This window comes from Scyliorhinus canicula, chromosome 6 (genome assembly GCF_902713615.1).
Source record: "Scyliorhinus canicula chromosome 6, sScyCan1.1, whole genome shotgun sequence".
Classification (NCBI taxonomy): domain Eukaryota; kingdom Metazoa; phylum Chordata; class Chondrichthyes; order Carcharhiniformes; family Scyliorhinidae; genus Scyliorhinus; species Scyliorhinus canicula.
In genome coordinates, this window is record NC_052151.1 from 43,722,281 (window position 1) to 43,746,774 (window position 24,494).

At 42.7% G+C, this 24,494-nt stretch overlaps 1 protein-coding gene across 1 annotated transcript in view; it reads left to right on the forward strand.

Annotated features, from left to right (window-relative positions):
- Positions 1–24,494, forward strand: part of atg5 (ATG5 autophagy related 5 homolog (S. cerevisiae)) — a 251,269-nt gene that overhangs the window by 212,648 nt on the left and 14,127 nt on the right. Inside the window, exon 7 of the mRNA XM_038799247.1 lies at positions 15,746–15,863. Within this exon, the coding sequence (XP_038655175.1) occupies positions 15,746–15,863 (118 nt within the window). The remainder of the gene's footprint in view (positions 1–15,745; positions 15,864–24,494) is intronic.

Genomic DNA, 24,494 nt, shown 5'->3' on the forward strand with positions numbered 1-24,494 from the left:
CCCCGCAACCCAATAACCCCTCCTAACCTTTTTGGTCACTAAGGGCAATTTACCATGGCCAATCTACCTAACCTGCACGTCTTTGACTGTAGGAGGAAACCGGAGCACATGGAGGAAACCCACGCAGACACTGGGAGAACATACAGACTCTGCACAGACAGTGACCCAGCGGGGAATCAAACCTGGGAGCCTTGCGCTGTGAAGCCACACTGCTACACACTGTGCTACCGGGCTGCCCATCCTCTCTTATACCCAGGATGAGGAGGAGTTCATGGAGGGACTGGTTCTGTTGAGGAAGCAGAGATGCTGCAGAAGGACCAGGACAGGGTGGAGAGTAGGCAACAAACTCTTTAAACTAATGTGGCAGGGGAATGGGAACCGATGCAGGAAGTTGGAAGGTAGTAAAACAGGGACAGAAGCAAAAGAAAGTAAGGGGGAAAGTGTAAGGCAGAGAAGTCATAGTCAAAAATCAAAAAGGATGACAGTACAAGGTACAGTGATTGAGGGGAGCTCAGTGAATAGGCCCAGTAATACTAAAAGGAATAAAACTGGAGATGTTAAGATTCAAAACAGAGGTAAAAAAACCTTTACCTGAATGCTCGTAGTATTCGGAATAAAGTAAATGAGTTGATGGCGCAAATCATCGTGAAGGACTATGATTTAGTGGCCTTTACTGAAACATGGTTAAAGGATGGTCATGACTGGGAGTTAAATATCCGAGGGTATCAAACTATTCGGAAGGACAGAGTGGATGGTAAGGGAGGTGGTGTAGCTCTGTTATTTAAGAATGACATCCGGGCAATAGTAAGGGATGACATCGGTGCTATGGAGGATAAGGTTGAATCCATTTGGATGGAAATCAGGAATAGTAAGGCGAAAAAGTCACTGATAGGAGTAGTATATCGGCCACCAAATAGTATGGTGGGGCAGGCAATAAACAAAGAAATAACTGATTCCTGTAGAAATGGTACAGCAGTTATCATGGGGGGTTTTAATCTACATGTCGATTGGTTTAACCAGGTCGGTCAAGGCAACCTTGAGGAGGAGTTTATAGAATGTATCCGCAATAGTTTCCGAGAACAGTATGTAATGGAACCTACGAGGGAACAAGCGGTCCTAGATCTTGTCCTGTGTAATGAGACAGGATTGATTCATGATCTCATAGTTAGGGATCCTCTCGGAAGGAGCGATCACAATATGGTGGAATTTAAAATACAGATGGAGGGTGAGAAGGTAAAATCAAATACTAGTGTTTTGTGCTTAAACAAAGGAGATTACAATGAGATGAGAGAAGAACTAACTAAGGTAGACTGGGAGCAAAGACTTTATGGTGGAACAGTGGAGAACCTTCCAAGCGATTTTTCACAGTGCTCAGCAAAGGTTTATGCCAACAAAAAGGAAGGACGATAGAAAGAGGGAAAATCGACCGTGGATATCTAAGGAAAAAGGGAGAGTATCAAATTGAAAGAAAAAACATACAAAGTGGCAAAGATTGGTGGGAGACTAGAGGACTGGGAAATCTTTAAGGGGGCAACAGAAAGCTACTAAAAAAACTATAAAGAAGAGTAAGATAGATTATGAGAGTAAACTTGCTCAGAATATAAAAACAGACAGTAAAAGATTTTACAAATATATAAAACAAAAAAGAGTGGCTAAGGTAAATATTGGTCCGTGAGAGGATGAGAAGGGAGTTTTAATAATGGGAGATGAGGAAATGGCTGAGGAACTGAACAGGTTTTTTGGGTTGGCCTTCACAGTGGAAGACACAAATAACATGCCAGTGACTGATAGAAATGAGGCTATGACAGGTGAGGACCATGAGAGGATTGTTATCACTTAGGAGGTAGTGATGGGCATGCTAATGGGGCTAAAGGTAGACAAGTCTCCTGGCCCTGATGGAATGCATCCCAGAGTACTGAAAGAGATGGCTAGGGAAATTGCAAATGCACTAGTGATAATTTACCAAAATTCACTAGACTCTGGGGTGGTCCCGGTGGATTGGAAATTAGCAAACGTGACACCACTGTTTAAAAAAGGAGGTAGGCAGAGAGTGGGTAATTATAGGCCAGTGAGCTTAACTTTGGTAGTAGGGAAGATGCTGGAATCTATCATCAAGGAAGAAATAGAGAGGCATCTGGATAGAAATTGTCCCATTGGGCAGAGGCAGCATGGGTTCATAAAGGGCAGGTCGTGCCTAACTAATTTAGTGGAATTGTTTGAGGACATTACCAGTGCAGTAGATAACGGGGAGCCAATGGATGTGGTATATCTGGATTTCCAGAAAGCCTTTGACAAGGCGCCACACAAAAGGTTGCTGCATAAGATAAAGATGCATGGCATTAAGGGTAAAGTAGTAGCATGGATAGAGGATTGGTTAATTAATAGATAGCAAAGAGTGGGGATTAATGGATGTTTCTCTGGTTGGCAATCAGTAGCTAGTGGTGTCCCTCAGGGATCCGTGTTGGGCCCACAATTGTTCACAATTTACATAGATGATTTGGAGTTGGGGACCAAGGGCAATGTGTCCAAGTTTGCAGATGACACTAAGATGAGTGGGAAATTGAAAAGTGCAGAGGATACTGGAAGTCTGCAGAGGGATTTGGATAGGTTAGGTGAATGGGCTAGGGTCTGGCAGATGGAATACAATGTTGACAAATGTGAGGTTATCCATTTTGGTAGGAATAACAGCAAACGGGATTACTATTTAAATGATAAAATATTAACGCATGCTGCTATGCAGAGAGACCTGGGTGTGCTGGTGCATGAGTCACAGAAAGTTGGTTTACAGGTGCAACAGGTGATTAAGAAGGCAAAAGGAATTCTGTCCTTCATTGCTAGAGGGATGGAGTTTAAGACTACGGAGGTTATGCTGCAATTGTATAAGGTGTTAGTGAGTCCACACTTGGAGTATTGTGTTCAGTTTTGATCTCCTTATTTGAGAAAGGATGTACTGGCACTGGAGGGTGTGCAGAGGAGATTCACTAGGTTAATCCCAGAGCTGAAAGGGTTGGATTACGAGGAGAGGTTGAGTAGACTGGGACTGTACTCGGAATTTAGAAGGATGAGGGGGATCTTATAGAAACATATAAAAGTATGAAGGGAATAGATAGGATAGATGCGGGCAGGTTGTTTCCACTGGCGGGTGAAAGCTGAACTAGGGGGCATAGCCTCAAAATAAGGGGAAGTAGATTTAGGACTGAGTTTAGGAGGAACTTCTTCACCCAAAGGGTTGTGAACCTATGGAATTCCTTGCCCAGTGAAGCAGTTGAGGCTCCTTCATTAAATGTTTTTAAGGTAAAGATAGATAGTTTTTTGAAGAATAAAGGGATTAAGAGTCATGGTGTTCGGGCCGGAAAGTGGAGCTGAATCCACAAAAGATCAGCCATGATCTGAAAAATGAAATGAAAATCGCTTGTTGTCACGAGTAGGCTTCAATGAAGTTACTGTGAAAAGCCCCTAGTCGCCACATTGCGGCGCCTGTCCGGGGAGGCTGGTACGGGAATCGAACCGTGCTGCTGGCCTGCTTTAAAAGCCAGCGATTTAGCACTGTGAGCTAAACCAGCCCCTAGATCTCATTGAATGGTGAAGCAGGCTCGAGGGGCCAGACGGCCTACTCCTGTTCCTAGTTCTTATGTTCTTATGAACTGGCAGATGGAATACAATGAAGACAAGTGAGGGGTTTGGTTGGAAGAACAGAGGCACAGACTATTTTCTAAATGGGAAAAGGCTTCAGAAATCAGAAATATACAGGGACTTAGGAGTTCTAGTTCATAATTCTTCTAATGTTAACATGCAGGTTCAGTTGGCAGTTAGGAGGGCAAATGCAATGTTAGCATTCACGTCGCAAGGGCTAGAATTCTGGACCAGGGATGTGCTGCTGAGGCTGGAGAAGGTTCTGGTCAGACCCCATTTGGAGTATTGTGAGCAGTTTTGGGCCCCGTACCTAAGGAAGGATGTGCCCTCCTTGGAGAGGGTCTAGAGGAGGTTCACAAGAATGATTCCTGGAATGTTGTCGTATGAGGAGCAGTTAAGTACTCTGGGTCTGTATTCGATGGAATGTAAAAGAATGAGGGGTGATCCCATTGAAATATATAGAATACTGAGAGGCCTGGATAGTGGGAACCTGGAAAGGATGTTTCCACTAGTAGTAAAAACTACAACCTGAGGGCACAGCCTCAGATTGAAGGGGCGATCCTTTAAAACGTAAGATGAGGAGGAATTTCTTCAGCCAGAGGATGGTGAATCTGTGGAACTCTTTATCGCAGAAGGCTGTGGAGGCAAAATCATTGAGTATCTTTAAAACAGAGATAGGTAAGTTCTTGATTAATATAGGGATCAGGAGTTATGAGGAGAAGGCAGGATAATGGGGATGAAAAGCATATCAGCCATGATTGAATGGCAGAGCAGACTTGATGGGCCAAATAACCATATCTGCCCCTTTGTCTCATGGTCTTATGGGCTTCTTCACAATAGTGGTTTTTTTGTTGTTTTCCTTTCCTGTGTCCATCAAGCAAAGCTTTCTCCTATCTCCCTCTCCTATTCTAACCTTGAGGCCTCAGCTCCTATTTCTCCCCTTCTCTTTAACCAAATCAACATTGTTGTGTTCAAATCCAATGTTCTTTAATGTACATCTTGCATCCCAAGTAGTCTACATTCCTCTGATAGAAACCTCTTTTTCACATTTCCCCACCCCACCACCTTTCCCTGATTCTAGTGGCTATGTCTTCAATATCTACGGCCCACATCCTGGAATTCCTGACTGAGCCTTCTACTGTCTGTGTTTCTCCTCCTTCAAGATCTTTTTAAAAATACACTTCAATTTTCTGGTCACCCTCTTAATTTCTGCTTATTTGATATTGTGTCTATTTTTCTTTGTGTCCCTGAAGTTTCTTCAGTTATTTGTCTATTTTTTAAAATAGATTTAGTGTACCTAATTCATTTTTTTCTCAATTAAGGGACAATTTAGCGTGTTCAATCCACCTACCTTGCATATCTTTGGGCTGGGTGGGGGGGGGGGGAAACTCCACGCAAACTCCACACAGACAGTGACCCAGAGCTGGGATCGAACCTGGGACCTCGGCGCTGTGAGGCTGCAGTGCTAACTCACTGCGCCACCATGCTGCCCTTATTTGCCTATTCTAATGGTCTGTGTAAATGGATGTTGTGAAGTTCCTATGGCTCAATTAATAGCAGTTTGCATTTGTCTTGAGTGTCAAGACAGACTGTAAATGAATAAAAGTAGGAATGGAACAGCTAGAACTTAGATAACTTACAGTAAGAAGTCTTACAACACCCGGTTAAAGTCCAACAGGTTTGTTTCAAATCACTAGCTTTCGGAGCACTGAAAGCTAGTGATTTGAAGCAAAACTTTTGGACTTTAACCTGGTGTTGTAAGACTTCTTACTGTACTCACCCCAGTCCAACGCCGGCATCTCCACATCATTAGATAATTTAGACTGAATTGTCTGAATCTGCACAATGTGCAGTATGAGATTAGCGGTGTTATGTAACAGGAAATGGCTAAACTGCCGTAGCCTCAATCATTTTAAAAATAGATCTGAAACAAGATTTGATAAAAGCACACATAATACATCAGCTGATTCAGATAAAACCTAAACTTCAGCTAATATGAGTCAGTTGCCTAGCTTGTAAGGGCTGAAACTAACGTGAATGTCATAATTTGTTAGCCAAATTTTTTCTGCGACCGTCTGTAAAAGTGGATCTGGCCAATCAAAATCATATGCCTTTTACAATATAATGCATATTCTGACTTAGTGACAAAATGATCATTAATTCTTTTTACATTTCTGTCCATTGAGTATCTAGTTAACAAAGTTACAATCAGATAATTAGTAAATAATCTGTTTTTTTTTTTAAAAGAGAGAATATCAACTGGTATGCAAGTATTTTCCACCCGTCTTGGTTATAATGAATTAACTCATCATAGTGAATCTCCTGAATCTGATTTTTAGATACCTTCTAATTCTGAAACCTCTCAAGCAGGATATACAGCAAGGTTTTGTTTGTTTTGAGGGGAAGTGTTCTCTTTCTCCTGCCCTCCCCCCCCCCCTTCCTCCTCTCTGCCTTCCTCCCCTTTCTCCCTCCCCTTTGCCTTCCTCACCTCTCTCCCTCCCTTCACTCCTTTTGAAAAAACATACTTTTAAAATAAATCAACAGCAACTAAATATCTTTGCCAACTATTTTCTCCCGTCACCTCTGAAGGCATCAACCAATGCTGCTATGCATTACCATGATGACTAATCTCCTTGCCACATGTTGTCTGACTGACCGTTCTATTTATTTGAACTTGTCTAGCAATGTTCCCAAATCCAAGGTTTTACAAGAGGGTTATGTTTTAAACTTTCTTCAATTCAAGGTAAAATAGGATAATGAAGAGGATGTGACCTGCACGTTCTGCCTGATGAAAACCTGTACAGTGTGTTTGTCATAGAGACTGAGGCTTAGGTTAAGTGTTAATTAAACCTGTCATGTGCCAGGTTTAATATCTGAATGCAAGGGAGGGGCATATGTATTTGCTATTGCAGACCTACTGTCTCAGAGTCTTAGGAAAAGAGAGAGAAAGTGAGTCCTGGAGAAAGTAATTTCTGCGATCAGCAGAATGAAAAACACTGTTCTTGTTAGTAGCAGATAGAATGCAGGTCAGAAATCATAGGAATAGGGCAGCACGGTGGCCTAGTGGTTAACACAGCTGCCTCACGGCGCTGAGGTCCCAGGTTCGATCCCGGCTCTGGGTCACTGTCCGTGTGGAGTTTGCACATTCTCCCCGTGTCTGCGTGGGTTTCACCCCCACAACCCAAAAATGTGTAGAGTAGGTGGATTGGTCACACTAAATTGCCCCTTAATTGGAAAAAATAATTGGGTAATCTAAATTAAAAAAAAAAAAGAAATCATAGGAATTAGGAACAGAAGAATTCAGCCTTTTCAAGCCGGCTCCACCATTCAATCAGATCATAGCTGATCTCTTCCTGGTGTCAAATCCACCTCCCTGCCTGTTTTCCATTTCCTTTCAACCCATTTTTTAAAGGAAATAAAACTGTCTCCCTCTTGAAACCATTTAATGACTCGGATTCCACTGCACTATGGGGCAACGAGTTCCACAAATTCACCACCCTCTGAAGAAGTAGTTCCTCCTCATCTCAGTTCTAAGTCTATCACCCCTCAAACCTATATAGAATTTACAGTGCAGAAGGAGGCCATTCAGCCCATCGTGTCTGCACCGGCTCTTGGAAAGAGCACACTTCCCAACCGCACACCTCCACCCTATCCCCATAACCCAGTAACCCCATACAACACTAAGGGCAATTTTGAACACTAAGGGCAATTTATCATGGCCAATCCACTTAACCTGCTCATCTTTGAACTGGGAGGAACCGGTAGCAAGTGGTTAGCACTGTTGCTTCACAGCGCCAGGGTCCCAGGTTCAATTCCCGGCTTGGGTCACTGTCTGTGCGGAGTCTGCACATTCTCCCTGTGCCTGCGGGGGTTTTCTCAGGGTGCTCCAGTTTCTTCCCAGAAGTCCCGAAAGATGCGCTGTTAGGTGAGTTGGACATTCTGAATTCTCCCTTAGCGTACCCGAACTGGTGCCGGAGTGTGATGACTCGGGAATTTTCACAGTAACTTCATTGCAGTGTTAATGTAAGCCTACTTGTGACAATAATAAAGATTATTTTGAATCTGCTTTTCATTTACATAATTTACCTTTTTATCTTTTAGGCCAAGGTGGATTACCTCACACTTATCTACATTAAACTCCATCTGCCAAAATTTGACCAGATTTCCTAGCCTATGTATATCAGTCTGTAAAATCTTTATCTTCTCCTCTCTGCCCCCTTTCCCACCTATTTTAATATAATCTGAAAACTTTGCGATGTCACACTCTGTCCGTGCTTCCACATCATTTATATGGATTGTAAACAGTTGAAGTCTGAGAACTGACCCCTGCGGCACCTCGCTAGTTGCAGTTCGCCAGCCAGAGAAGGACCTATTTATCCAGACCCTCTGCTTTCTGTCAGTCAGTCAATCCTCAATCCAATCTTGTACTCTACCCCCAGTCTCCTGCAGTCTCCTTTTGGAGAAGTCCTTTATGCAGCGCCTTGTCAAACGCTTTCGGAGCAGTGCTCCGAAAGCTAGTGATTGGAAACAAACCTGTTGGATTTTAACCTGGTGTTGTGAGACTTCTTACTGTGCTCACCCCAGTCCAATGCCAGCATTTCCACATCATGAATATCATTTAATACAGCCTTGATGTCATCTTAAACCAATAAAGCAACTACTGTTCCACCTTGTCTATTCTTTCGGAATACCGAGTACATTTGGACATTCAGCTCCCAGTCTCGGTCCTCCTGCAGCCATGTTTCCGTGATCCCCACCAAATTATACCCATTTGGCTCTCTTCGTGCCATCAGCTCATTGACCTTTTTTTGAACTCTGCATTTAGGTACAAGGTTTTTAAATATGCCCTACTGAATTGTCTTTCCCTTGCAGGATTTTCTTCTGCACTACACTTTTCACATATTCTGTCCTCTTTTATTAATCTCCGATAACATAGAATCATAAAATTTCTGCAGTACAGAAGGAGTCCATTCAACCCATCAAGTCTACACTAACGCACCCCCCACCCCATCCCCACTACACATCCTTGAACACGATGGGGCAATTTAGCATGTCCAATACACCTAACCTGCACATCTTTGGACTGTGGGAGGAAACCGGAGGAAACGCACACACCCACGGGGAGAAAGTGCAAACTCCACACAGTCACCTGAGGCCAGCGTTGAACCCAGGTCCCAGGCACTGAGGCAGCAGTGCTAACCACTGAGCCACATGCCGCCTCATCTCCAACTTTCAGTCCCACAGCCACCATACATTTTGATTTTTTACCTTTCCCTTCCCCTCCATTGTCATTAGACTGGCTCTGTTCATCTTGTTAACCTCTACATTCTTCTCACATGCTGACCTGCTATTCACCATTATATTTCTTGTATTTTTACTCTTCCCTCTTTCTCTTCTCTCTTCCCCCCCCCCCCCCCCCCCCCCCCCCTCCCCATTTGCTAGTTTAAAGTCCTTGTGACCACCCTATTTATCCTTTCCGTTGGAACACTGGTCCCAGATCAGTTCAGGTGAAGACCGACCCAACAGTACAGATCCCTCTGTCCCAATACTGATGCTAGTGCCCCATGAAATGGAACCCTTCTTTCCTGCACCACTCCTTTAGCCGCGTGTTTACTTTCGTAATTTTCTTGTCCCGATGGCGATTTGCCATGATTTGGGGAATAATCCAGAGATTATAATCCTTGGGGACCTGTTCTTTAACTTTGTTTCTTGTTCCTGATATTCCCCAAACCGATCTTGCCTATGTTATTTGTGCCAACTTGGACCACAGCAACTGGATCCTCGCCCTCTCTTTCTCATATCCTTTCAAGCCGGTTAGAGATGGTTCCTCACCCTGGCACTGGACAGGCAACATACCGTGCAGGACTCTAGGTCCTGCTTAAAGGATGCTATCAGTTCCCCTAATTATAGAATATCCTACAACTACCACTTGTCTTTTTGCTACCCCCGCTTGAATGACCTCCTGTACCACGATGCAGTAGTCAGCAAGCTCATCCTCCCTACAGTCTTTTTCCTCATCCATACAAGGAGCAAGTACCTCGTACCTGTTGGACAAGATCAAGAGCTGAGTCACGTCCATGTCTGAATTTAGGGTCCCTCGACCTGCCTCACTTGCAGTCACACCCTGCTGTCCCTTACCACTGGTTGAATTTGAGGTACTTAGGGTGGCATGTGACGCAGTGGTTAACACTGGTACTGCGGCGCTGAGGACCCAGGTTCATATCCCGGCCCTGGGTCACTGTGAATGTGGAGTTTGCACATTCTCCCCGTGCCTGCGTGGGTTTCACCACCACTACCCAAAGATGTGGATTGACCACACTAAATCGCACCTTAATTAGAAAAAAAGAATAATTGGATACTCTAAATTTATTTTTTAAAAGAATTTGATATACTTAATCTACAAGGTGTGACTGCCTCCTGAAACAAAGGTAACTCTCTCCCTCCCGGATGTGCCGCAGTGTCTGAAGCTCAGACTCCAGCTCATCAATTCTGAGCCGGAATTTCTCATGCAACAAACACTTGCTGCAGATGTGGTTACTGCAGCTCACAATGGGATCTGCCAGCCATCACATCATGCAGCTACAGCACATCACCTGTCCATCTCTACTTAGTTAATTAATTAGCTTTTTAATTTTATTTTCAAATTTAGTGCAGATTCCCTACCAGCCAATCAGGTGACAGCTTTATTGTGACATAACTTTTCATTTTTTTCAGCTTCCCTGAGGTAAATTACTTTGTATCCAATGCTCTGTCCTCCGAATCGGCTCCCTGGAGACTTACTCTGTATCTCCACCACTCTCCTCGCGCTCTTTTTATCCTGTGTCCCCCTGCTCTCCTCATGCTCTTTTATCCTGTGTCTCCACCGTTCTCCTCACGCTCTTTTACCCTGAGGAGCGAGAGCCCTGGTTGACATATTCCGTGAGCCTGATATTTCTTGAACAATAAATTCCTTCAATATTGTGGAATACTACAGATTCTCTTAAGCCTGTTGGAAATAAGAGAACAAATGTTCCATTTAGCAATAGTATTTCTGTTTGCATCATTTTTTTATTTGATCTAGAAATTACTAGTTACGTCTTCAAGCAACTCCAGTAGATTTGTCAAACAGGATCTTTTTTTTCACAAATCCATGTTGATATTTTCTAAGTTTCTTATCACATCCTTTATAATAAACCCTGGCATGTTCCCTACTATTGATACTAGGCTAACCAATCTGTAATTCCTTGTTTGCTCCTTCACTCACGTTTTAAGTAGTGGGGTTACATTTGCCAGTCTTTAGTCTGCCGGGACTGGTCCAGAATCTACAGAATTTTGGAAGGTGACAACCAACGCATCCACTATTTCCATGGCCACCTCTTTTAGTACTTTGGTGTCTAGGTTATCAGGCTCTGAGGATTTATCGGCTTTCAGTCCCATTAATTTCTCCAACAATATTTTTTTAGTAATACTAATTTCCTTCAATTCCTCCTTCTTACTAGACTTTTGGTTCTATAGTATTTCTGGGAAGACAGAATTAAAGTACTTGCTTAAATGCTCTGTCATTTCCTTGTTCTCTGTTATAAATTCTCCTGATTTGAACTGTAAGACATTTGTATTCACTAATCTTTTTCTTTTTACATACTTATAGAAGCTTTCACAGTCCACTTTTATGTTGCTTTCAAGTTTACTCCCGTACTCTTTCTCCCCCCTCCCCCCCCCCCCCCCCCCCCCCCCCTCTCTCTTAATCATCCTCTTGGTCCTCTTGCTGAATTCTTAACTGTTCCCAGTCATCAGCCTTGCCACTTTATATGACTATTCTTTGAATCTAATACTATCCATAATTTCTTTTGTTAGCCATGGTTGGGCTGCTTATCCTTTGTGCTTTTACATAGAAAAGAATGTGTAACTGTTGCAATGCATGCAGTTGTTCGTTAAATATTAGCCATTGCCTTTCTATTGTAATTCCTTTTAGTCAAGTCACTAGCCAACTCGCGCCTCATACTTTGTAGTTTCCTTTGTTTAGATTTAAGACCTTAGTTTCAAATCAGACTTCTTCACTTTCCATCCTAATGAACTCTACCACATTATGGTTACTGTTCCCCAAAGGACCTTGCACAACAGGATTATTAATTAACCCCTTCCCATTGCATAATACCAAATCCACGATTGCATGTTCCCCAGTTGGTTCTTCAACATACTGGTCTAAAAAAATAATCTCTTACACTCCAGGAATTCATCTGCCACAGTATTATTGCTTATTTAGTTCAGGTAATCCATATGTAGATTAAAGTCACCCATAATTACTGTAGCACCCTTGTTACATACATCTCAAATTTCCTATTTACTGACCTTCCCTATCTTACTTCTTGGTGACCTATAAACAACTCTTAACTAATGTTTTCTACCCTTTGTTGCTTCGTAGTTCCATCAGGACTGAATATACATCTAGATTTATGAGCAAATATCCTCTCACTATTGCACGGATTTCATCCTTTATCTTTCTGCCTGTCCTTCCTAAATATCAAGTACCTTGGATATTCAGTTCCCAACACTCTAAAAATATTTATCTATTCACAGCACAAAGAACTGAAATATAATCGTGGGATTAACCTTCCTTTTATATTGAAACGTTAATTATTGATGGATTTAATTAAAAATGTATTAAAATGTTGTAATTTAATTACAACCTATACACTCTCACCTTCTAAACTTTACAGCTAATCTTGCAAATCCTTCACATCCTGCCAGTGACTCAGTTTTTCTGGTAATCCTATAGGTATACCACTGTTACCATGTACTCTATTTCTGTTTTGTTTGTTCTTTTCAATTCCCGAACCTCCCATCAACAAAAGACTTTTGGTTGCTGGTGTCAAGACCATGCAACTACATTTGCAGAGATGACTGATTAATCGTCTTCAAGTTCTGCACATGGGTTCAGATGCTAGACTGAACTGTGACTAATTGGCAGTTTGGATAGAAAATCTAGAACAAGCCAAAACCTGCATTGTTCTTACAAGATTCTTACCGATAATGTTTGGCAAAATTTAAATTTAAAAAGAATATGCTGAGGAAACAGTTGACCATGGGCCGGATTCTCCGCTCCCCACCAATAAGATTGGGAATCCCAATCGGATGGAGAATCTCACGTCGACCCAAAAACAGGGGGCTAGATTCTCCGATCCTGCGGCTATGTCCAGAGGATGCGTCTGGTCTTACGACCAGAAAGTCAGCGCCGCCCCCACACCGACCCTCCGCCCAGTGGGGGGCTAGCAGCCGTGCAGTGTAAAGCCCCAGACTTTAGCTGCAGATGTGGCCGCGCATGCGTGTGGCAGCTGCTGCATCATGCAACATAGCGCAGTCCCGATTCCAGCATAAACGTGGATTCTCCAGCCCATCAACGAATGCGATTTCGGCGACGCCGATCGGAGAATGCAGCCCAAGATCTGCAGGCGGTGTCCTCAATCTCTGGTCATGCCCCATCCCCAGACTCTGGTGCTGACCTGTCAGCCAAAGCAGACTTCCCGCCGCACACCAGCGAGATCATGCAAACAGCTCATATGCAGCTTCTAGGCCCAACCGCTTGATCTATGACCTCCCTTCCATCATAAGGTCAGAACTGAGGATATTTGCAGATGATAGCACAATGTTGAGCATCATTCGCGACTCCTCAGACAATGAAGCAGTCCATGTCCAAATGCAGCAAGACCTGGATAATATCCAGGCTTGGGCTGACAAGTGGCAAGTTGCATTCGGTCACACAAGTGCCAGGCAATGACCATCTCCTGCAAGAGAGGATGTAATCATTGCCCCATGACATTCAATGGCATTACCGTCGTTGAATTCCCCACAATCATCACCCTGCGGGTCACCATTGATAAGAAACTGTACTGGACTGGTGCCAAGGTAGCACAGTGGTTAGCACTATTGCTTTGCAGCGCCAGGAACCGGGTTCGGTTCCTGACTTAGTTCACTGTCTGACCAGAGTCTGCACGTTTTCCCCATGTCTGTGTGGGTTTACTCCACGTGCTCCGGTTTCATCCCACAAGTCCCGAAAGACGTGCTTGTTTGGTGAATTGAACATTCTGAATTTTCCCTCGGTGAATCCAAACAGGTGCTGTGGTGTGGCGACTAGGGCATTTTCACAGTGTTAATGTAAGCCTACTTGTGGCACTAATAAAGATTATTATTAATACTTTGGCTACCTGAGCAGATCAAAGGCTAGGAGTCCTATGGCGAGTAACCCTCGTCCTGACCGTCCAAAGACTGTCCACCATCCACAAGTCAGGAGCGTAATGGAATCCTCTCAATTTGCCTGGATGAGTGCAGCTCCAATAACATAAGGAAGCTTGACACCATCTAGGACAAAGCAAACAGCTTGATTGCTGTTCCTTCCACAAACATTTAATCCCTCCACCATCGATAAAGGTTCCTTAGGCAGCACGTTTCAAGCCCACAACCACTTCCATCTAGAAAGCAGCAGACCCCTCCTCCAAGTCATTCATCACCCCAACTTGAAAACGTGTTGCCATTCCTTCACTGTCGCTGGGTCAATATCCTGGAACTCCCACCCTAACAGCACTGTGGGTCTACATACACCTCGGAGACTGCAGTGGTCAAAAAGGCAACTCACCACACTCGGCGCCTGTTCGGGTACACTGAGGGAAAATTCAGAATGTCCAATTCACCTAACAAGCACTTCTTTTGGGACTTGTGGGAGGAAACCGGAGCATCCGGAGGAAACCCTACAGACTCGGCACAGACAGTGACCGAAGCCGGAATCGAACCTGGGACCCTGGCGCTGTGAAGCAACAGTGCTAGCTATTGTGCCGCCCGGCGTGGCCAATCCACCTACCCTGCACATCTTTTTGGGCTGTAGGGGTGAGACCCCGCAGACGCTGGGGAGAACGTGGAAACTCCACATGGTCCTGGGGCCGGGTAATAATTGGGCAGAAAAATCTTCAAGTTTCTATGATTAATTCAATCTGATACTTATCTTCCAAAAGAACACTTATTTAATAAAAAAAATGGAAGAAAAATGGTCAATCACAGCACGTTTCAACAAAAGTTAAGTAACCAGATTATTTTAGGGATGAAGTTTGTCCAAGGCAGCAGAAGAGCTCATTACTTCTTTCTAATTATACTAACTGTATCTGCATGATCAAGAAAATGGTGCCTGTTTCAGAAGAGATAGTGAAAGAACTCTTCCTTCACCTGACACAAGCGTTAAGTAAACACTTTTTCTTAATAAATTTAGAGTACCCGATTCATTTTTTTTCCAATTAAGGGGCAATTTAGCATGTCCAATTCACCTATGTGGGGATGAGACCGACGCAGACACGGGGAGAATGTGCAAACTCCACACGGACAGTGACCCGGGGCCAGGATCAAACCTGGATCCTCAGCGCTGTGAGGCAGCAGTGCTAACCACTGTGCCACTGCTGCCCATAAGATTTTTAAGGAAAAAACATACAGCCACAGCAAAGTTGAACATAATTGTGGCTGGTTGGTGGTGTACAACATTTACTTCAGTTTTGGTATTCATAATGCACACCAAGGCATTTATTGCCTCTTGAAATCTTTTGCTCAAATGTCTTCACATCTCTCATGAAATCAGTGCCTTGGTTGTGGAGTATGGGAACCATGAACACCTAACAACCAACCAGTAGGTTATGCAGGTGGTTCTTCATGTGCTCGCACAGTTGGTGAGAGTACATAAGTTCTCTGAAGTATTCCGAGCTTTTCAAAACTTAAAAAACAGATGTATCTGATTAGGTGGCAAAATGTGGAGAGGGGAGTAGACGATGAAGAGGGATTCTAGATGTTTTGCACTCGGTCTCCTCCCATTTTGCACAGATGCATAATGCATTCTTGAGAACTGCACTGTGTTGTACAGTACTTAATCCATTCTATTGGAATAACTGCAATGCGTTAAAAGTATCTGACATTACTCATTCAGTAATGTTAAACACATAATCAAGATTGTTTCTGAGGCATAAGCATTTATTGCAATACATATTTCACTAAGACGAGCTGTAATTTTAATACTTTATGAGAACCCCGATGATTGCAAACTATATTATAACAAGGTAAATCTAAGTTCTGAATTTGAAACAAATTTTATTCTGCTTTTCAGCCGCTAAATGAGCGACCATTTATTCAGAAGCTATTTCGTCCAATCAGTGGAGACGGACAGCCACATAATCTTGGTGATTTGTTGAAAGAAATGTTTCCTGCTGCTGTAACTTCTGAAGGTAGAATCCTGATCCTTCATGAGCTATGTGACCACAATTTTGTGTTCTGTTCTGTAATTGTATTCGAAACACTGTCCTTTTTGTAATTTTTATATTGTATAGTATAAATTTTTAATTCTCAGCTATGATAATTGACCAACAGATGATTCTAGCAGGCCAGGATTGTTCTTATTTTGTCAAATCAAGTTGCCAAAATTGTGGCTGTGTTTTTCATGGTTTCAGAACAAACAGCTGGAAAACAGCTTGATTTTTCATGTTCTATACTTCATTTAACTGCATTTTTTAACACGTGGTAGTCTTAAGTTCAAAGTAGAAATACATGAGTTACAAAATCAAAATTGGATATTTGTCCCAACGTTTCCATTTCCAGCATTGAGTGAATTTTTCTTTTACGGGATGTGGGCGTCGCTGGTTAGCCCAGCATTTATTGCCCATCCCTAGTGTATTTCAGACGGTGGTGGTGAGTTGCTTTCTTGAACCACTGCAGACCTTCGGGTGTAGGTACACCCACTGTGCTGTTAGGAAATTGCTTCTAGATGTTATTGTATTTTCACTAAACCTAAAACATTGTTTTGAGCAACAGAACAGTCATGGTGGTATCATGACCTGTACAGGCTTGGAGGGCCGAAGGGCCTGTTCCTGTGTTATGTTGTTCTTTGTTCATGGGATAGCGATGTTCATTAGTTCATTTAATTGGCAGCTTTTACCCCAAAATGTTACACTGTGATATTAATTTTTAATGGTACACAATGTTACATTGCTGTTGACCATCGGAAAATGGTTTGGAATAGTGGATAACGTCTAGCAGCAAATTTCCAGTCTGAAGCTCGGGCCTTCTTGGCGGCCCCTTCTCTACCAGTCTGCAGGTCCAAACCTATGTAATTAGGGGCCAATGGGCCTTGTATAATTTTCTGGTGGCAAGTGCACCTCTGTCCCAGCATGGGTTCATGCTCATAAAAATTAGACACAAAAATGTTTGAAAGAAAACCTTCGAAAATTAGGCTCCTTGAATTTTAGGTGCATTTTGAGTAACTTTATGTCACTAGGAATAGTCTTTCCAGCCATGCTTCCTTACTCTATACCCCTTGCAGCCAAATAGAATGTCTCGTATATAGATGAGCATCCATATTTTAAATGCAGGTGCCAGGACCAATTTTTGCACTTTCAGGCAACCAACCATATGCCTGACTTTCAATGTAGGTTCTCCCTGAATTCATAAATACAATAATCAAGTTTCATAAAAGCACACATTTGATAGAATGCATTCCATAGATCCCTACAGTGCAGAAAGAGGCCAGTCGGCCCATCAAGTCTGCACCAACCCTCTGAAAGACACTCTACCTAGGCCCCACTTCCCCACCCGATACCTGTAATTAATGACGTGCTTTAATCATGGCCAATCCACCCAACCTGCATATCTCTTTGGACTGTGGGAAGTAACTGGAGCACCCGGAGGAAACCCATGCAGCCACGGGGAGAACGTGCAAACCTCACACAGTTGCCCAAGGCCGAATTGAATCCCGGTGATTGCTAACCACTGTGCCGCCATGTTGCATTGTTTTAATCTGAGAAAATGAAATTGCATTGTGATTAATCACCTCCTTGTTTACTTGTACTTAGTATTTTTAGTTTATAGAAATATTTGGTATTGTTTTATTTTTCTACATTGTTTATTTCCAGGGAAAACATTCAGTTTAGTGAAGGAACCAAAAGAATGGCCAGAACAATTGTCAAAAGAAATTGAAGCCATGTGATTGTGCCTATTTTCCTTTTGACTGGTGTTGGCTTGATTGAATTGTTCCAGTTTTTCCCTCCGGTTAATGTTTTTGTGATGGCAGTTCATACTTCTTGAGTTTGTTTTCATGTGACTCATAGTATCTCCTGAATTGATGTTGATCTGCTTCCTTTCTGTGTCTGGTCCCTAACATTCTTCAGTGCTGGGTGATTTGATGTTTTTGGAAAATAGAATTTTAAATCATTCAGCCGAAGGGACTTGTTCACTGAGATTTCCTCAGGGAATTGGAAGTGTTATTTTATTAGTTCCTAGATTATACAGTGTTTTCCTGAAAACATAAACAAATATAAAAATAGCACACTCTGCGCCTGTTACTTTGGACAGGAAATTGACACTGTTGCTGTTGGCAAAGATCGATCAAAACTTGCACCCAATAAAATTCAAAACTTGTGTGGGAATAGCAAAAACTGCCTGTGTATGGCAAGTCCCATCAATCATTAAAAACTTAGATTAATATAGAAAACATATTTTGTATTGTAGGTAATGGCCTGAACCATCAAAATAGTTGTTACTATCAAGTTATTGTGCAATGGGGGGCCGCTTTAGCTCACCCGGCTAGACAGCTGGTTTGTGATGCTGAGTGAGGCCAGCAGCATGGGTTCAAGTCCCGTACCAGCTGAAGTTATTCATGAAAGCTCTGCCTTCTTAACCTTAACCTTTCCCTTCACCTGACGTGTTGTGATCGTCAGGTCAATCCCCCCTCATTGAGGAAAGCAGCCTATGGACATCTGGTACTATGTATAAGACCAAATCACCACTGGCACTACTAACAGAGGAAGAAGGGGATTTGTATCACTGCATTATCAGTGGGTCTGCAGTAGGTGGCAGACATTAACAGCATTCATTCACAAAGAGGATTATGTCATAGAGGTCAGCTGAACCAAAGGCTACTAAAAGACATGTACCTGTCAGAATAAACTATGATGAAAGTATGCAATAGCTGACTTCAAGTAGCTCCTAATGTCAGTAGCTATATTACTAATGTTATGGAAGTAGGTTTCATGCATAAGTAGTGCAGAAAGTTGGCAGGGACTTTAAAAGCTGGGTAAATAGAGTTTATGGTTGAATTGGAACATCTCTGATATTGGCTTGCCATGGCATATCAGTTATGGAAGAATTGAACTTGGTAAAGATTATAAATTGTGCAGAAAAAAACCCATAGAATATTTGTTTTTTGGGGCCAAAAGGTGAAATTGACTAAATCTTGCAGAGGTCTAATTGGAACAAATAAGTCCTTGGTATCACCTCTATTATATTGCTGGATTGTTGTTAGAAAATGACAGCACAGATATTTTTAAACTGTGTTAAATGGCTAAACATTTGGTATTCTCCCTCTAATTTTCTCTAGTTCTGTCAAATTATTCTTGGTGATCCGTTTCTGAGAAGTTGTCCAGTCTTTAAATATTCCCTTGGTTAATAATGGCATTTCCTAATGACTCAATACCGAAAGAAAAACAAATACTAACACAGCACATTGCTTATAAAAACCTACTTTGCCCTTTGCTTTCAATATTTTCTTTGTGAAACTTCTGCTTCAAGTTAATCTTAGTTGTCTCAGTTTGTTGGTCAGTCTTTTCCACAATCAAATTCTGTCGCCATTTTCAGCTGTTTATTACTTTCTGTTTTCTGTCTTTTCCATGTCTTTTGGCTGGTATTCGTTTTATGTTCTTATTTAGGCTGTAATGAGGCTGCATCTCTGATTAGTTAGGCAATGACTTCCATAGTTCCACAAGCTTTTAAAGATTTTGAGATATTTCACGTTTGCTCCAAATTATTTATAATGAAAGCCTAAAAACCACATTAGGAAGTGCAGCAGAACACCATTCCATAACCACTTCCAGCGACTCTGGCTGTGAACCAACAAATTTACAGCCTGTTAAATACAATTCTCAGCTTCCTCTGCCTTGTTCTATATTGAGAGCAAGCGGTAAAATGCTGCAGCAAAGCTGTCATCCTGAGCTCACGGCATCCACTTGGCAAAATTGGTTTTGCAAGAGCACAACCATTCTTTAAAAAGTCTCCACAAGCATCTTGCTGGAGTGTGAGGCCTGTTGTGGTTCTTGGGTAATGTACCAGGTACCTGCAATACCTGTTTGAATATTGTACGCACACCTGAGGGACCCATGTGGGGCCACAGTTAGGTTCTCTGGTCATAGATGTTGCAAACTGATGAGAAGTATGTAACATTGAAAAGAGCAGATTAGGATGCTTAGAGCCCAGAATGACTGCTTTGCTGCAGCATCTTAATGCTTGACCTCCAGATAAGACGAGGCAATTGCAGAGAGAGCTTACAGTTGTACTTAATAAGAGATTGTATATTTGTTAGTGCGCAAGAGAAAATGCTGGAAAATCTCAGCAGGTCTGGCAGCATCTGTAGGGAGAGAAAAGAGCTAACGTTTCGAGTCTAATGACTCTTTGTTGGTGCGCAGCCTGAGTTGTAGGTACCGGTTATGGAATGGTGCCCTGCTTCACTTCCTAATGTGGTGTTTGAGCTAAACTTACCAAAAGTGAAATATCTTTAAAAGCTTATGAAACAAAGAACAGAGAAAAGTACAGCACAGGAACAGGCCCTTCGGCCCTCCAAACCTGCGCCGACCATGCTGCCCACCTAAACTGAAATCTTCTACACTTCCTGGGTCCGTATCCCTCTATTCCCATCCTATTCATGTATTCGTCAAGACGCCCCTTAAATGTCACTATCGTCCCTGCTTCCACCACCTCCTCCAGCAGCGAGTTCCAGGCACCCACTAACCTCTGTGTAAAAAAAAACTTGCCTCGTACATCTCCTCTAAACCTTGCTCCTCGCACCTTAAACCTATGCCCCCTAGTAATTGACCTCTGTACCCTGGGAAAAAGCCTCTGACTATCCAATTTATGTCCCTCATAATTTTATAGACCTCTATCAGGTCGCCTCCTCAACCTCCGCCATTCCAGTGAGAACAGACCAAGTTTATTCAACCTCTCCTCGTAGCTAATGCCCTCCATGCGAAGCAATATCCTGGTAAATCTTTTCTGCACCCTCTCCAAAGCCTCCACATCCTCCTGATAGTGTGGTGACCAGAATTGAACACTATACTCGAAGTGTGGCCTAACTAAAGTTCTATACAGCTGCAACATGATGCCAATTTTATACTCAATGCCCGGCCAATGAAGGCAAGCAAAATAAGTGTTTTATTTTTACCTGTATTTAAGTTGGGCAGTTCCTAAACCCTACACACTACACTTGTAGTGTCCTCCACCCTTCCACCTCCTTTAACCTAAGGGGTAGAGTGAATAACAGGTAAGCTCTTTCTTTCTTTTTCCTTTTTTATCTAGAGGGGATGGCAGGTAAGGCAGTGCAATGTTCCTCATGCAGAATGTTTGAGGTCAGGGACGCCGTCAGTGTCCCTTTGGAAAAAGGTGAAGACCAAATAAATATTCATGACCCTGGTGAGACCACATTTGGAGTATTGTATGCAGTTCTGGTCACCTCATTATAGGAAGGATGTGGAAGCATTGGAAAGGGTGCAAAGGAGATTTACCAGGATGCTGCCTGGTTTGCAGGATAGGTCTTATGAGGAAAGGTTGAGGGAGTTTGGGCTTTTCCCTTTGGAGCGGAGGAGGATGAGAGACGACTTAATAGAGGTTTATAAGATGATGAGAGGGATAGATAGAGTGGACGTTGAGAGACTATTTCCTCATGTGGATGTAGCTGTTACAAGGGGGCATAACTATAAGATTCAGGGTGGGAGATATAGGAGGGATATCCGAGGTCGGTTCTTTACTCAGAGAGTGGTTAGGGTGTCGAAAGGACTGCCTGCTGTAATAGTGGAGTCGGACACTTTAGGAACTTTCAAGCAGTTATTGGATAGGCACATGGAGCACACCAGAATGACAGGGAGTGGGATAGCTTGATCTTGATTTTGGACAATGCTCGGCCCAACATCGAGTGCTGCAGGGCCTGTTGTGTGCTGTACTGTTCTATGTTCTATGTTTCTGTTCAAACATAGAATAATTAAGGTGCAGGAAGAGACCATTCAGCCCATTGTGTCTGCACCGGCCAAAAAAAGAAACTGGCCACTCATTTCAATCCTATTTTCCAGCACCTGGTCCGTAGCTTTGCAGGTTACAGTATTTCAGTTGCAGATCCAGGTACCTTTTAAATTAGTTAAGAAAATTACAGCACAGGAACATGTCTTTTGGCCCACCAACCTTGTGCAAATCCTGATTCCTTATTTAAATCTATTGCTTAATGCCCAAACGACCTGTCTCCCTCCATTCCTCTCCTGTTCATGTATCGAGATACATCTTAAACATTGCTATCATGCCTCCCTGCACCACCTCCTCTGGTAACGCATTCTAGGCACCTACCACCCTCGCCATGAAAAATATTCCCCGCACATCTCCCCTAAACTTAAAATTTGGGTACACTAAATTTATTTTTAAAAAAGTTTCCCCTCTCACCTTGAACATGTGCCCCCTTATAATTCAGTCTTCCACCCTGGAAAAAGCTTCTGACTATTCATCCTGTCTATACCTCTCGAAATTTTGTAGACCTCAATCAAGTCTCCCCCTCAGCCTCCGTCTTTCCAACAAAAAAAATCCCGTGTTTATTCAACCTCTCTTCATAGTTAACACTCACCAGACCAGGCAACATCCCGGGAAATCTTCGTTGCACTATCTCCAAAGCATCCACGTCCTTTTGGTAGTGTGGCGAACTGAACTGCACGCAGTATTGCAAATGTGACCTAACTCGAGTTTTGTACAACTGTAACATGGCCTGCCACCTCTTGTACTCAATGCCCTGGTCGATGAAGGCAAGGATGCCGTATGCCTTCTTGATCACCTTATCCACTTGCTGAGCCACTTTCAAGGAACTATGGACTTGGATGCCCAAATCCCTCTGTATATCAGTGCTCCTGAAGGTTCTGCCATTTGCTGTGTAATTGACGCCTGAATTTAATCTTTCAAAATGCGTCACCTTGCATTTGTCCAGATTAGACCGTGAATTCCAGGCCCCACCACCCTCTGGATAAAAAATGTTTTTCCTCATGACCCCTTTAATCCTTCTGCCAAACATCTAAAATCTATGTCCTCTGGTAATTGACCCCTCAGTGAGGAGAAACAAGTGTTTTCTATATACCCTGTCTAGGCTTCTCATAATTTTGTAATTGGGTCACCCCTTAGCCTCCTCTGTTCTAAGGAAAACAACCCTTGCCCATCCGATCTGTCCTCATAGCTGCAATTTTCAAGTCCTTGTAAATCTTCTCTGCACTCTCTCCAGAGCATATATGTCCTTCCTGTGATGTGGTGACTAGAACTGTACATAAAAAGCCAGCTGTGGCCTAACCAAAGTTTTATACAGTTCCATCATTACATTGATGCTTTTGGAGTCAATACCTCACCCAATAAATGAAAGCATTCCATATGCCTTCTTGGCCACCTGTCCTGCCACCTTCAAGGACCTGTGGACATGCAATCAAAGGTCTCTAACTTCCTCAACCCCTTTCAATACCTTTCCATTTATTTAGTATTCCTTTGCTTTGTTTGCCTTCCACAAATGCAAAATCTCTCACTTTTCCAGATTGTATTCCATTTGCAATTTCTCTGCCCACTCAGCCAATTCATTGATATCATTCTGAAATCAACAGATATCCTCTTCACTATCAACTACACGGCAACTTTATGGTGTAATAGGGCGGCATGTGGCACAGTGTTAGCACTGGGACTGGGGACCCGGGCTCGAATCACGGCCCGGGTCACTGTCCGTGTGGAGTTTGCACATTCTCTCCATGTCTGCATGGGGTTCACCCCCACAGCCCAAAGATGTGCAGATTAGGTGGATTGGCCACGCTAAATTGCCCCTTAATTGAAAAAAAATAATTGGGTACTCTAAATTTATTTTTTAAAACTTTATGGTGTCATCTGCACATTTCCCAGTCATGCCACACACATTTAAATCTAAATCATTAATAAACAATAAACAGCAAGAGCCCTAACACTGAGCCCTGTGGAACACCACTCGAAACTGTTTTCCATTCGCAAACCATATCTATTAACCATTGCCCATTGTTTTCCATCACTTCGTCAATTTTGGATTCAACTTGTTGTGCTCCCCTGTAGCTCATGAGATCTCACATTTCTGACCAGTCTGCCAGTTGGGACCTTGTCAAGTGCCACCCTCAATCCTCCTTGCTGACTCTCCCTAATCAATCTGTGCTTTTCTATGTGAGAGCCTATCCTGCCTCAGAATTGTTTCCAATAATTTGCCCACCACTGAAGTCAGACTGACCAATCTATAGTTTTCTGTTCTATCCCCACATCCTGTTAAAATAATGATGCAACGTTCGCAGACCTCCAATTTTATGGTACCTCAGCTGTTTCAAGTGAGGATTGGAGAATAATCAATCTTTCTTCAGAAATCTGCTGTTTCCTCCCTGGCTTCCTTCAACAGCCTGGGATAGAATTCATCTAGCCCTGGTGATTTATCCACCTTCAAGGGTGTCAGTTTCTCCTCTCTCACGATGCTTATTGCATTTAATATTTCACACTCATCTTTAAATAGAATGTCTGAATCACCCTTCTGCTTAATGAAGACAGAGACAAATTATTAATTGAGAACCCTGCCCTGAATCAACCCACAAGTTACCATGTACATCATCGATAGGCCCTACCGTTTCCTTATTCATTCTCTTGCTCAATATGTTGGGAAACGTCTTGGGATTTTCTTTGTTTTACCTGCCAATATTTTTTCTTACCCTCTCTCTGCTTTCCTAATTTCCATTTTCAATTCACCCCTGTACTTTCTATACTCCTCTAGGCTTTGTAAAGTATTAAATATAAATTTGGAGTACCAA